Source organism: Macaca nemestrina, chromosome 9 (assembly GCF_043159975.1).
Source record: "Macaca nemestrina isolate mMacNem1 chromosome 9, mMacNem.hap1, whole genome shotgun sequence".
Classification (NCBI taxonomy): domain Eukaryota; kingdom Metazoa; phylum Chordata; class Mammalia; order Primates; family Cercopithecidae; genus Macaca; species Macaca nemestrina.
In genome coordinates, this window is record NC_092133.1 from 6692907 (window position 1) to 6708875 (window position 15969).

The 15969-nt window shown below is 45.4% G+C and overlaps 1 protein-coding gene across 3 annotated transcripts in view; it reads right to left on the reverse strand.

Moving 5' to 3' along the window:
- The window catches only part of LOC105470532 (dedicator of cytokinesis 1), a 546684-nt gene that overhangs the window by 404773 nt on the left and 125942 nt on the right, over positions 1–15969 (reverse strand). For all 3 annotated transcript variants that reach the window (XM_011722623.3, XM_011722619.2, XM_071068926.1), the window contains exons 19-21: positions 10885–10982; positions 5693–5782; positions 5235–5335 (exon numbers count right to left, since the gene is read on the reverse strand). In XM_011722623.3, coding sequence (XP_011720925.2) covers positions 5235–5335; positions 5693–5782; positions 10885–10982 — 289 coding nt within the window. The remainder of the gene's footprint in view (positions 1–5234; positions 5336–5692; positions 5783–10884; positions 10983–15969) is intronic.

Genomic DNA, 15969 nt, shown 5'->3' on the forward strand with positions numbered 1-15969 from the left:
CACACAAACACATACACACAGATACCATACACATCAATAATAGACAACAAAATATAAAATGAAAAAGAGATTTGAACAGACATTTCACAAATGGCAAATCAAAAAATATACAAGTACTCAGTATCATCAGTCATCCAGTAACTGCAAAATAAAATCACCAAGAGATCTAATTTTGCCCCCAGTACAATAGCTACAAAGTCATACAATACTAAATGTTGATGAGGATACAGAGCAAATATTCACAGATTACTGGTGGGAATGCAAAACGGTACAATCCTTTTGGAGAACTGTCCGGCAATATCTTACAAAGAAAACTATACGCGTATCCTTTAGCCCAGCAATTCCACCCCCAGGTGCTTATCCAAGGGAAACAAAAACAAACTTCACCAAAGACTTGGACAAGAATATTCACAGGAGCCTTATCCGGAATAGCCAAAAACTAGAAACACTTCATGTAGCCAACAACAAGAAAATGGCTAAACAAATCATGAAATATTCATACAACAAAATACTGCTCAGAAATAGAGAAGCAAAATCAAATATTTAATGATGCACAAAGCAACATGGGTGAATCTCAAGAGAATTAAGTGGAAGGGAAGACGCCAGACCCAAAAGAGCGCATGACCCCACTGGTGTAAAGTTTAAGAACAGGCAAAACACATTGCTAACAGAAACCAGAGAGTGGCTGCTTGTCTGGGAGTGGATGGGCTCAGATAGGCCAAGAGGGATGTTCCTGGGGAATGGCAACGTTTTATGTCTTGTTTTGGGCAGTGGTTCAAAAGTTATACAAAAACTGTCCAAACAAAATGAAATGAGCATTTTGTTGTATGCAAATTAGGACAATTTTTAAAAGTTTTTAAATTTTAAGTAAGCAAAAATAACAATGCTGTTTTGTAAAATACGCAACTAGTCATAATCTTAATAGCAACGTTAATATAAACACAGGAAATAAATGCTGGCACAGTAGATATCTCCAATGTGTAGCATTATATACAGAAAACTTTTACCATCTGCACTATAACATTTGGGTAATACGAGATTTCTTTAGTTTTTGGTTGTTGTTGTTGAGCATGTGTTATTTTTAAATGATAGAGGCTGTAGTGAGGATACGCCATTTTTAATTCCATTCATACTTCTACACTTTCAACCATTACTAGCTCATCAAATAATAATCCTTGTTCATAAGGATGACCCTCAAGCAACAGCTTACACATAATAAAAGAATAACTAAATTAACAACAACACACTTTCATTTTTTAATGTATTGAGCTGAACTACAACTCTCCAAAAACTAACACCATGCGAACAGCCAGTAAGACACCAGGAAGAATATCCCAACCAAATGTCTCCAGTCACCAACATCTTATGCACTCAACAAGATTCACTGAGGCTTTTTAAAAACCACATGAAAGACTTTTATATTCATAAAAGCAATCTGCTGGGGTACTGACAGCATGTCTGTTTCAGTTGTGAGACAGTAAAGGCCAGACTGCTCACTCAGGTTATGGAATGAGACACTCAGAAGAGCAACGTTCACTGCAATTATGGATGAGCTAAGAGTAACTATTTCACCAATACATCACCATGAAAAGCTTTTTTTTTTTTTTGAGACGGAGTCTCGCTCTGCCCAGGTTGGAGTACAGTGCCGCGATCTCGGCTCTCTGCAACCTCTGCCTCCCAGGTTCAAGCGATTCCCCTACCTCAGCCTTCCCAGCAGCTGGGATTACAGGCATCTACCACCAGGCTAACTTTTTGGTATTTTTTTTTTTAGTAGGGATGGGGTTTCACCATGTTGGCCAGGCTGGTATCGAACTCCTGACCTCAAATGATCCGCCCACCTCGGCCTCCCAAAGTGCAAGGATTACAGGTGTGAGCCACCACCCATGGCCTGAAAAGCTTTTTGGGAGACTGAGTGGATGTGAAGTCACTTCTAACACTGATCAGGTGCCAGAGCTCTAGCAGGGAGCCCTGATGCTCTCAGAGTCAAACTCCTGCTTGGTGTTCTGAAGAGGTGAGGTCTGCAGATCCTCCTGCCATGGTGTCCAGCTCCATCGGCTGGAAAACGCACCTTGCCACCACTCTGCGGGTGGTGCTCACTGCACAGGAGAGCACGCAACACCCTGGCACGAAGCCTGCTTCACTCAGTTTTACTAATTTTCCCAAACTTACTGGACCACACCCCTCTTATTACATCTATTAATATCCCAGGGAATAAACATTCCATAGAACACATTTTGGAAATTCTTCAAACCAGTTAAAAAAAAGAAATAAAAATAATAATAATTTGCAAAGAGAAGGACTTAGAACCAACAAATGTATCTTAACCTGGAATTAGACAGCAAAAAGAAAGAAAATAAATAAAAGAAGGACTTAGAACCAGCAAATGAATCTTAACCTGGAATTAGACAGCAAAAAGAAAATAAATAAAAATAAATCTGCCAGGCCATCTTATATCGGCACAAACAGCAACCCCCTTGGCACTGGCTAGAGGGGCGGAGCAGATGGAGCACCAGTTGTCAGTGAGGAGCCTGCAGCAGCTCTGTAGGGTGGACAAAAAGGAACCCAGCCATGCTGGTTTTATGGAAGAGCAGCCCCCAAAGCTGACGCCTCCTTTCCTTCTCACTCGGACCAGTGCTGCTCAGTCCAGTGGGGCTCCAGCATCCATGAACTACCCACGCAGGGGAGCCGCAGACACGGCTCGGGGTGCTGAAGAGAACTGCCTGCTGCCAAAATCTTTCATGCCTTCTCTTGGTGTTCTTTGGGAAGAAGGGCTGAAGATCTCAACATTTACCAAAGGAGAGAGGCTACATGGACAAGAGTCTACAGTAATCCTGTACCTGCCAAAGCCTTCTAGAGGAGAAGAGGACAAGGACAATCTGGCATAATACTCAGTACTGGAATTTGGCCTGGCCCAGAGAATACTGTAAGCATATCACCAATGCAGGGGCGACCTTCCATGATGTGGTTACAGCTGTCTGAATCACCACTGACTCCTCTGGAATTTCAAGGTGGAGACATGGGGCTGCTAAGGAACCACCTGAGGTTGCCAGTTTACCAAAACATGCTAACAATACTTATTTTCCAAAATAAAAATTTCTTTTCCAGCAGATTCCAAAGATTGAATGAGAGGATTCTTTTTTTTTGAGATGGAGTCTTGAATTTGTCACCCACGCTGGAGTGCAATGGTGCAATCTCAGCTCACTGCAACCTCTGCCTTCTGGGTTCAAGCGATTCTCCTGCCTCAGCCTCCTGAGTAGCTGGGACTACAGGCACGTGCCACCGTGCCCAGCTAATTTTTGCATTTGTAGTAGGGATGGGGTTTCGCCAGGTTGGCCAGACTGGTCTCCAACTCCTGGCCTCATGGGATCCACCTGCCTCGGCCTTCCAAAGTGCCGGGATTACAGGCGTGAGCCACTCCGCCCGGCCATGAGGATACTATTCTTATCTCAGGCCCATCACAGGATAAAGAAAAAATAGTACTTTTTGTTTGTCTCATTAGGAAACTCGTCAAAATCTCCATTTTTCTTTCTCCACCTATGAGAATGGCTGCATCACTCTTTCCCCAACAGCATAGCGTGGCAAGGCTGGCGCCAATGAAGAGATGTGGCTGCGGTGTGGTAAGCTGATTCATGGCTCTCATCTTCTGAAATTCAAGCGAGGAGCCTAATCTGAGAAGAGCTGTTTGGCCATATTTCAATCAAGAGGCAGAATTTTGGAAACGAGCACACCTGGAGGGTGTGCACACCTGGAGGCCGTGCACACCTGGAGGGCGTGCACACCTGGAGGCCGTGCACACCTGGAGGCCGTGCTACGTTTGCCGCAGTCTGCAGGCCACTTCTGCAAATCCCACACGCTCGTGTTGGTCACGAGAGCCAAGAAAAGTGCCCTGCAATGCACCCTCCCCATGGTCCGTAAGGAACTACTCAACATGCCCACACACCGGGCGTCTCCACTCAGCCAACAAAATGTTTTAAACAAACGTTTATTAGCAAGCAAGTGCAAAGAACTAGTCACAGCTCGTTCCGCAGGCTGGAGGACCTCACAGCTCTTAGCCTTCCTGGAGTTCCACCCACCACCTCACAGTAAACACGTACTCCAGGCAGAGAGCAAAGAATCCAGGCGCAGGACTGGGGTATAGTAACAGCTGGCTTCAGAAGGCCAGAGTCCTCTGACGTGAGTTCGTGACTCTGCACGCAGGGAGGAAAAACAGGTATTTTGCAAAGAATGTTGATGACACAGAAGGGAGTTTTAACTAAATTTACTCACACTAAAGAGAATCCTTTCTACTGATTCTAAGTGGGATGTTCTTAAAGAAACTATTTAAATCTTTATGTTTTGCTGTAACTCACACAATAAAAAGTTTGAATAAATGCCAATAAATTCCACCACGAAAGAGCCAGTAAGTCACCATAATAAATCTAATAATAATGAAACCCAATAATTGCTTAGTGCTTTTTAAGTGCCAGGGATTAGTCCAAGCACTCTACATGTAATAACTTATTAAAATTTCCACACGAGCCTACAATCATGCTCTGATTACAGACAAGAAGGCTGAGGCTCAGCGAGGTTAAGCAACTTGCCCAACAGAGCTTGTGAGGGACAGAGCTGCACATCAAGCCCAGGCAGCCTGACTCCAGACCCCAGGGCTCTGCTCTTCAACACCAGGCACGCTGCTAAGCTGGCCCAGGCACCACGCGCAGCCTCTGGTGTCTTCCTAGACCTCTGGGGCACAGACGGCAGAAGGGTGGACAGAAGGAATCCAAGACAGTGACAGCTGCAGCTTGTCAAAGAAAAGGGAAGGGGCTCTTTAAAGAGCAAGGAGATACGTTGCAAAGTACAAAGCTGCATCTAATTCACACTCAACAACCAATCTCCTCAACACAGGAACACATGCATTTATCCATTCATCAAAGGCTCGTGGGGAAGCCGCGGTGTCAGGCACTCCACATCCATAGCTCAGTTTCATCAAACATAAACTGAAGATTTCCAAGATAAATGTAAGGTGTGTGGGAGAACAAGAATTTATTCCAGAATATTATGATTTATCACGTATCTCTTTCAACAAGGTTTTTAGGTATGTTAAGAGAGAAACAATACTAAAAATTATCCCAGTAAACTCAGAGTTTTGTGCGGGGGTAAATACACAGTCATAGACAAAAGTACATGAAAAAGACTCTAAATAGCACAAATACCAAAAAAAGAGGTACTGATTTTAAAACAAAGTGGGAACTTACGTGTAGGCTAAAGTTGCACTAAAGTGTTTCTTAATGTAAGTTTCCAAAACAGGATTAAAATGCTGAAATTTTCTATCAGCAATCAGTCCAATGATAAATACCTGTCAAATTAATCAGTAATATTTTCATTAGCATAACATAATGTAAGCCATTTTATAGTCTTCATCAGAACCATTTGCACCCCTGTGTTAGGAAATGAACCAGAACATTTTCACATAGAAGTTGGTGGCTAGTTTACCTCTTCTTACCCTGGAAATGACATTTGCCTAACTACAGTTTTATAATTAAAAAGAAAAGAAAAGAAAAAAAAAAATCGGCCACCCCAACTCATCTTTGATTGGATTTACAACTGAAAATGCGTTCAAAGTCACCGGGACGAAGCCCCCACCCCCAGCCTCAAAGGCTGCGGCATGAAAGAACGCTGTTGTCCCAGCACATGAGAAGGAAAGCTCTCTTACCAGAGCATCAAAGACCAATGTGTCAAAAGTCTCACTCTCCGAGTTCTCCATCATGATGTTGAAGAGGGCATCCAACGTGTCCTGAAGAAACTGCATAGACACAGAAGGTCAGCTGATAGTGTGAACCCCCCCCCCAGACTCCCCCGACACACTGGAATAGCTGTCATCTCCGCCGTACTCCAAATACCCACCTTGCCCCCAACACTACCTATAAAGCCATTCGGGATCTTTTACAGCCACTAGATGCACAAGACAAAAATTTTGGATGAGTGAATTCAGAACAAAGAAATGATGCCACCAGAGTTAAATGGAGAGGGTCAAAGCAAGGAGAGGGCCTACTGCTTCCCCCAGGAGGCCTTTCCAACCCTCCTCTTGGTTTTCATCAGGCTGGTGACAAAGCGCTGAATGGCAACTCTGGGAAGATGCATCTGATTCATTCTACACTGGGTACAGGACTCCAGCTAGTGAACGGGCAGAAGCTACATAGGGACACGACCCAGCTGAGTGGAAGAAAGGACCTTCTACCAACCAGGGTGCCCAGGCACGGAAGAGGAGCGTGTTTCTGAAACTGGAATACACAGCAGTATCCCAGTTTGGGGACCAGAAGGTGCTTACTTTATTCAACAACAATGTCGAAATTAGTTACAGCTGACTAAAATTTACCAAATAAATTCTACCGCAAAGAAGGACAAAGCATCATACATGTAATTAGGAAGAGACTTCAAAGACATGTCACACTAAAAGTCAGCTTCAAGTCCCACCCCATCCTCCCCTGCAGGAAATGTAAGATGGCCTGAAGATGACTGTGTTCAAAGTGATGATCCGTATTACAAGAGAAGGTCAGGAAGAGGCAGAATGCCACACAACGAAATACTGGCCATAAACCTGAAGTTCTGATGTATCATGATTACTCATTAGGGATATACAAAGGGAAACCATCATGAGATATCACTTCACACCCACTATCTGGCCTACAGTTTAAAAGAAGAATAAGAAGAAGTGTGGGCAAGAACGCAGAGAAATTGGAGCCCTTGTACATTGCAGGTCGAAATGTACAATTGTGCAATTGCTATGAAAAACAGTTTGACAATTCCTCAAAAAATTAAACACAGATTTACCACGAGTCAACAGTTTCATTCCTAGCCATATCTCCAAAAGAAAGGAAACATATGTTCACAAAATAACTTGTACACAAATATTATTCATCATCTCCAAGAAAGCAGAATCAATACAAATGTGTGTCAACTAATGAATGGAAAGACAATCTGTGGTCTATCCATGTGATGGAATGTTATTGGCCATAAAAAGGCATGAAGCAGGCCAGGCGCAGTGGCTCACACCTGTAATCTCAGCACTTTAGGAGGCCAAGGAGGCCGGATCACCTGAGGTCGGGAGTTTGAGACCAGCCTAACCAACATGGAGAAACCCCATCTCCATTAAAAACACAAAATAAGCCAGGCATGGTGGTGCATGCCTGTAATCCCAGGAGAATCGCTTGAACCTGAGAGGCGGAGATTGTGGTGAGCCAAGATCCTGAGACTGCGCCATTGCACTCCAGCCTGGCCAACAAGAGCGAAACTTTGTCTCAAAAAAAAAAAAAGCCGTGAAGCACTGATAGTTGCTACAGCACTGATATACCTTGAAGACACAATGCTAAGTGAGAGAAGTCAGACACAAAAGGCCACGGGGCGTATGATTCAATTTACATAAAATATTCAGAACAGGTAAATCCATCGAGACAGGAAGCAGATTAGTGGTTACAGGGAGAGGAGGAAGTGACCACTGACAGCTATGTGGTTTCTTGGGATGATGAAAGTGTTTTGAAATTAGACAATGGTAATAGTCGTACAACTCCGTGAAGACACTAAAAACTTCTGAGTAAAAGGATGAATTTTATGGTATGTGAATCGTATCTCAATGAAACTGTAATTTAAAGAAAAATAAAAATAAATGGGTGAGGTGATCACACAGCAAGGACATCACAGGGAAGGCTAGGTCAGGTGTTTGGTTCAGATTCCTCCTGGACTGTGCAGCCTCTTCCCGACACTCAGGGGGCTTTCGGGGAGGCACGGAGGATCTCAAACTGCTATAGCCCCAAGACTAAAGAAGCAAACCACAGACTCCTGCTTGCAAAGGAGTGCCATGGAACCGCAGCAGCAGCAAGAGCCTCACCCGCCTCCTTCGAGAGAGAGGACGCCCAGCATGCCCGGCATGAGTCTCACCCGCCTCCTTCGAGAGAGAGGACGCCCGGCATGCCCAACATGAGATCGGAGACCCTTGAAGGAGTAAAATCCTCTCCATGCTTGGCTGTGCCTGTCACCACCTACTTTATACCAGGAAATGTCACATGCAAGCAGTGGCAAACAAAACCACCCTGACCAAAAGGCATGCTGGTCTGGATATCAAGGGCTTAATCAACTCCTCACTATTTGGATCTGCACCACTTTGTTACTTTTGTACCATTTCCCATCATTTTCAGAATGTAAATTCTTTGCGAAGGTCAAAGCTTGATGCCATCTGCTAACAGCCGAATGTTCCCCTGCCAACAGGCTCCCAGGTGACAGGACCTGGCTTGTCACAGTTCATGCAAAGTCCCTGAAGTAGACCACCTGGTCCCACCCAGACACATGACATGGTCAGTGGCACAGAAACAGAACCACAGGGAGATGGAGCTGCACGTATTGGGGTGCGGAGCTGCAGTGGGGCAGGGGCGAGCACCTGAAGGAGGGCCTTCACACAGAGCCATGAAAGGGCTTCATTTGGCACCCCACCCTCTCTCTAAGAGCATGTTCAAAGGGACCAAACTCACCATTTCCATTTTCCATCTAATGGGACAGCGTATCTTTTGCTAAACACCTTCCTCAATCTATCAAGCAATGCCATCTCTCTCCTATCAGTCATCAATATGCAGGAGGGAGGTCTTGAATAAACAGAACCAAACCCACAATCTATCAGCATCCCTAAACAGTGCAAAAGGAGCCCCATGCAGGCGGGAATTCCTCAAGTCCTGGTTGGCCGTTAACAGCCCCATAGCCTCAAGTCAATTCCACTCTCCAGGTTCACGGCGCATGTCAGACATGCCAGCAGAGAAAAAGCACAAAGTTAGGCAAGGTAGGTAAGGGCTGGACAGGTCACCCAGGCTTGCGTGGTACCAGCATGCGTGGGAAGAAGGGAAAGGTATAAAGGCCATGTCCAGGGATGAATAATCAAATGTGAGAATCTATGAGATGAAGGAAATGGGGAGAATGATGGGACAAGATCATTCTACATTCTTCCAGGTAACTGTGGCAACCGGTCATCAGAAATACAACTCATTCCTAATATGATACAGGGACTTCAAAATGAAAGAGGACAAAATTTCATTAACTGGGTTCTTCTCAACTACATTCACGTATTCACCTAGTTTCCATCTGAATTAGGGAATTTACAGAACGCAGGGAAGTTTAAAATGCAATTAACATTGTCCAAGCCATTGGAAGAAGACCAGGACTGAGAAGATGATTAAAATTTTAAGATTAGCGAGGACATGTCTGAAGGGCTATACAATGATTCAGGAAACCGGTGCGACCAAATTAATTGATACTGAAGTGAAGCACATTGCTGGTTAATTAAGGCCATTTTAAGTAATTAATTTTTGCAGAGATAAGGTCGTTTCTTTCTGCAATCACCTCTCCTAGAGGGTGAGGAACTGAGGCAGCAACAGACAGACCTGGCTGGAAAGTCTACACTTACAGAACGCCACATGCCAGTGACCTGTTTATCATCCCGTGGTCAAAAACAGAACCGACTAAAAATGGAAATTCGCTTCCTCACGTACAACGAAAAGCTGTCCCAGCAAATTGTGGCGTATCTGAGAGCACAGAAGAGCCTAATACTGCCGAAAATATCAGAACCACAAACAATTACAGAATAAAGAATGCCAGAAGCTGAGTGCTCCCAGGGACCTCAGGCCATGTAACATGACTGTCCTATCTCATAGATAAAGACGCTGAGGCCACAGGGCCCGAATAAATAATTACACCCAACGCTGCTGCAGAGCCACCCAGGGGAGGAAAACGGCCCAGACAAGCCTCTCTGTGTCGTGATCTTTCTATCACACCACAGACCAATCCTGGTCACTTAAAGAGGATCTCAGGGAGTCACAAGCCAGGGCCAGTACGAATGCTGCTGGCAGTAACAAGGATCATGACAATAGTAAAAAGACCTGAGGCTCCACAGTGACCCTGCAGAAGGCACTACTGTTACCGCCTTCTCATGGCAGGGGAAAGAGAGGCCTAAAAAGGCCACTGAACTGTTGTGAGTCCTGCAGCGAGGACCTGTGGGAAGAGGACATGGAACCCACGATGAGGGTGATTGCAAAGCTAGTCTCCTTCACGACTAACCCAGACAGTCCCCCCAAAACCAGAAGCCAAGAAGCACTCTGTGCACCTAGAGGTGTATGTCACTATTATTTTGTTTTATTTTTTTGAGATGGAGTTTTGCTCTTGTTGCCCAGGCTGGAGTGCCATGGTGCGATCTCGGCTCACTCACTGCAACCTCCGCCTCCCGGGTTCAAGCGATTCTCCTGCCTCAGCCTCCTGAGTAGCTGGGATTACAGGCATGTGCCACCACACCCGGCTAATTTTGTATTTTTAGTAGAGACAGGGTTTCTCCATGTTGGTCAGGCTGGTCTCGAACTCCTGACCTCAGGGGATCCGCCCGCCTCGGCCTCCCAAAGTGCTAAGATTACAGACGTGAGCCACCGCTCCTGGCCCATATGTCACTATTTTTTAAAGGGGAGTATAACCACAATCCTATACTACCTTTGGAGTCACTGCCTACTTCTGTTAATATACTTTTTTTTTTTTTTTTTTTTTTGGAGTCCGGCTCTGTCGCCCAGGCTGGAGTGCAGTGGCACCATCTCTGCTCACTGCAAGCTCCGCCTCCCGGGTTCACGCCATTCCCCAACCTCAGGCTCTGGAGTAGCTGGGACTACAGGCGCCCGCCACCATGCCCAACTAATTTTTTTGTATTTTTAGTAGAGACGGGGTTTCACCGTGTTAGCCAGGATGGTCTCTATCTCCTGACCTCGTGATCCGCCCGCTTCAACCTCCCAAAGTGCTGGGATTATAGGCGTGAGCCACCGCGCCCGGCCTCTGTTAATATACATTTACAAAAAAAGACCCAAAAAGTCCCTTTGGGCTCCACGTTACCTTCACTACTTCACCACCATCGACCTTCATCAGCTGCCTCAAGTTCTGCTGCAGCAGGCTGGTGTTGGAACGCCACTTCAAGAGCCCCAGAAGGTCCACTGGAAACAGAAATGACAATCAGCTCTTCACAGCAAGAACTCTGTTCTGTCTCCATTAATCATGCATTAAGTGAGGTTCTCTATAAAATTTTGTGAACAGAGAAATCAACCCTATTTTAAAAGATTCACCTGCTAAATATTCCATTCCTTTGTAGCAACATACTTAACACCTAGTACGGTTGAATTCATTATTCCCGACGACATTTACCATGAAATGATTTCCATGTAGCAGCTTTAAAAATACATTTGGGAAACTAAAAAAGAACTTGTCTTTCCATTCTACAAGAAGGCAGTTTCAGAGCACCACAACACCTGAAGAGGCCTGCTCACCCAGAAAGCACTGCCCAGGCACTGGATACCAAATGATTTGTTTTTCCTGCTCAAGAACAAGCCACTATTTTTTTATAGATGATATAAATAAAATAACTAACACAAATTAAAGTATTGAGACTGCAAGGTTAAGAGTCTCCGCAGCTACAGTAGCTCCGGACAACTGAGACCACGCCTGCACTGAGGTTCACACCTGCACTGAGCGAGCTTCCGGCCCTCACCATGTCTGGGCTTCCATAGAAGTTTGTGGTTCTTATGGTTGTTTTGTTTGTTGCATTTTTTATAGAAAAAGCAAGGAATGAATATACTGGTTTTTAAAGACTCAATGTGGAAGAAGACAGTGTCCAGAAATGTTTTTGTTTAAGGGATCAAGATATTCTTTTTCTTTTTTTTTAGACGGAGTTTCGCTCTTGCTGCCCAGATTGGAGTGCAATGGCGCGATCTCGGCTCACTGCAACCTCCACCTCCTGGGTTCAAGAGATTCTCCTGCCTCAGCCTCCCGAGTGGCTAGGATTACAGGCACCTGCCACCAAACCCAGCTAATTTTTTTTGTAGTTTTAGTAGAGACAGGGTTTCACCATGTTGGCCAGGCTGGTCTCAAACTCCTGATCTTAGGTGATCCACCCACCTCAGCCTCCCAAAGTGCTGGGTCTACAGGTGTGAGCCACCATGCCTGGCCAAGATATCATTTAAGGTAAGAAGACAGGATCCAAAAGCTCCCTAGGAAAGTACATATGCCTACCCAAATTTCACCTGAAGTTATATTAACATCCCATTACTTGAAAAAATACCATTAACAAAGTCCATCTAATTTACCGTTATGCTTGAGAACAACTTCAGCTACAGAAACAGAAACTGTCTGCATAAAAGAAAGAATCAAAATACAAAACCCGAGTTAATACTGAAGAAGGAAAAAAAAAAAAAAACCTCTAATTGTGACTATAGGTAGAAAATTAAGAAATACAGACATCCATTATAATTTCAGCATCAAATTGTACAAAAGGCATGCACACAATAAGCTCCAAAACATACATTTTCATTTATTTCACCCTACCCCCAAGTACAGCTGACAAAGGGAAGAGTTAAAAATGGGGAGACAGAAAAGGAGCACCCAAAGGTCCTGTGGAAGACACCCAAGTGTGAGCTTAAACACCAGCACTCAGCAACCACTTGTTGCTTGGCCTTGGCAAGTAACTTCACCTCAATATTCTCTCCTGAACCATGGGCATGATGCTGCCCGATTCACAAGGTGGCTGTAAGAATTAACTGACATGACGTGTAGAAAGCACCTAGCAGAATGCCTAGTCTAAAAGCACAAATGGCAGCAGTCATCCCAGGAGATGATGAGGAATTGAGCAATTTACCTTTTTTTTTTTTTTTTTTTTGGAGACAGGGTCTCACTCCGTCATCCAGGCTGGAATGTAGCAGCACAACGGCTCAATGCAGCCTCTAACTCCCAGGCTCAAGCGATCCTCCCACCACAGCCTTCCAAGTTGCTGGGACTACAGGTGCATGCCACCATGCACAGCTAATTTTTAGTAGATATAGGGACTCGCCATGTTGCCCAGGCTGGTCTTAACCTCCTGGGCTTATGTGAGCCTCATGCCTCAGCCTCCCAAAGTACTGGGATTACAGGTGTGAGCCACTGCACCTGGCCAACGTGTCTTCATTTCTAAAGCGAAAGGGAAGTCATGGAGGAAAAGGCTCCATCCTGCCCAGACACACTCTTGGTCCTAGGGTTAAGGGAGATTTCCATCTCACAAGAATTACCAGTATTTCCTTAATAGACACTAATAATGTGGATCCCCTTCATTCAAAGTCGGTGGCACGCTGTGTGGTAAGTTTGAGACAAAGTCCAATTGGGCTAACGAGTAGTAAAACACCTTGGGGCAAAGGGAGTGTTGGAAGAGAACAGGGCTTGTCCAGACCCCATGAAGCTGCCCACGGCAGATGCCCACCCCAGCCCCTTATTACTGGGACTCACAGCCCATATTCATGACTCCTTTCTAATTATATAGTCAGTTAACTGAGAAGAGGAATCACGTCTTATACTTCTTTCATATCCCCCACAGCATCTAGCATAATGCTGAGGACAGAGAAGTTTAATACAAACCTCAATGAATAATTCAGCCACTGCGTTTCCCTAAGTAATGGAACTTCACAGGAACAAATCATGGTTTCAGAAAAATGATTCCCTCAAATGAGAATGTGGGAGTCGATGCTTAGATGCCATTTGGGGCAGCTCCATCTTGTACACACCTGACATGCCACAATCCTGAGAAGGGGAACCGTGGCTGGTGTGAAATGAAAGGCAGATTTCCCGTCAGTCCCGGTGAGCGGCACCACGTTGGAATTTCCTTGTTGCCTGGCAACAGCTGCTGCTGAGAGCAGGGTGCCCTCTCCCTCAGTCTGGGGAGGGGATTACTCTGCAGCTGGTGAGACTCAAGGAGCTTGAAGGGGAAAGGAGGGATCACCACTGACCCCACCCCCCGGGGGTGGGATGTCCTGGTCCACAGTCCCTTCTCCAGGGTCATGAGGGTTAAGAAGCATTCTGTGGATGGGCCTCATCACCTAACCGCAGCTCAGAGCATTGCTTTGAATGGGGAAAGATGATCAAGTTCCAAGTAATGACTTCCAAGCATGCTTTTGGAACATGACCCAAGTATGAGATGACGGCTTCCTGCACCATGAGCACTGCAACACATGGCACCTACTGAAATGCTGAAGTGTGCCCCACCTGGAGATGTCACTTTTGGGTTAAATGAGGCTCTAGATGCTGTCATCTGTCAGGCAAGTGGAGCTATCAAGGCCACATCCAGAGACTAACATGTCATGGGGGGCATCCTTTCCATAACCAAGTCCCAGGTTGAGCCCCGCACTGCTGACCACTTGATATGGTTTGGCTGTGTCCCCACCCAAATCTCATCTTGAATTGCCACGTGTTGTGGGAGGGACCTGGTGGGAGGTAACTGAATCATGAGGGCAGGTCTTTCCTGTGCTGTTCTCGTGACAGTGAATAAGACTCACGAGATCTGATGGTTTTAAAAAGAGGAGTTCCCCTGCACAAGCTCTCTCTCTTTGCCTGAGGCCATCCATGTAAGAGGTGACTTGCTCCTCCTTGCCTTCCACCACAATTGTGAGGCATCCCCTGTCACATGGAACTGTGAGTCCATTAAACCTCTCTCTTTTGTAAACTGCCCAATCTCAGGTATGTCTTTATCAGCAGCATGAACAGGAATCCCACCCCCAGCTAAGGCTTTTCATTTGCTCATGGAGACCACTACACAACCACAAGCTAGGACACTTCATAAATGGTTTGAGACATGTATGCAAATGGAATACAAAAGTATCCCAACAGGCTTAAGGCACTTAAGAGACTTATTGCTCCTACACCAAGAAGTTTACTCAGCAGACCAGCAGTGGGAAAGTGTAGCCCAGAACAACAGAGTGCAAAGTGCAGAAACGGCAAGATCTAAAAGCATTTGACTCAGGGCTGGCACATCCAAACACACAGCACACTCACTGCATGCTGCATGCTCCACTACAATGTCCTGACTTCCAGACGATGGCTTTACTTTTGTCCTGTATTTACCCTATTAAAGTCCAAACGATGACTGTCCCTTAGACAAATCCAAAACTACTGCCATGATTTATGGACAGTCCCCCAGAGACACAATTCCTGATAGCAACAGACATTAATAATCAAAATCCATATCGAGCAGTTAAGAGGAAAAAATTGGGTTTTCAAGCTCTGATTTGAGAGAGCATAAAGTCACTCTGCACAGCTGTGATACGGCTGCATTTGGAAGATGCAATTTTTAAATGTAGGATTTCTGCCTCTTCCAGACAGAGTGACAGCAACAACATCAGTGTGCTCTGAATAAGAAGTACCCCTGGCTGGACAGCAATGTCACTGGAGAGGCTGCAAGCAGTGGTGGTGCAGGCACTCAAAGCAGTGGTGGTGCAGGCACTCAAAGCAGTCGGCCAACTGCCACACAAGGGCATGGCACCAGCTGATGGATGAGTGATCTACCACACTAGGGCTGAGCTTTGGGGTGTGGGAGTCAGCAGGGGGTACCTTATCCCACACCACGAGGAGGGCTAGAAAGTATCATCCAAATCAGCTTTTAAAAATAAAGATAACTGGTAATTATCTCAGACAGTAGCTGAGAATGGGGAAGGCATAAAGAGGGAGGTGAGCTCCCAGCCCACTGTTCACGTAACCCTCACTAAGCCCTTTGAGGCAGACACTATTCCCGTATCAACAGACAAGGAAGATAAGACTCCGAAACGTGCAGAAGACCCTTGTTCAAGGGCATCCCCAGGGTTAACACAGGGATACGGTCCGATTCCAGGTCTTTGGTCTGACTCCAAATCTCATGTACTTTCCTTTATGCCACGCTACCTTCCTTTGGCCAAAAATCATTTTAAGAAGTAAATCCATTGCTTTATCTCCCTTTAAGAATAACACAGCTGGGCACAGTGGCTCATGTCTGTAATCCTAGCACTTAGGGAGACCGAGGCCGGAGGTCTGCTTGAGCCCAGGAGTTTGGGAATAGCCTGGGCAATAAAGTGAGACCTCATGTCTATAAAAATTAAAAATAAAATTAGCCACCAAGCATGATGCTGCACACCTGTGGTCCCAGCTACATGGAAA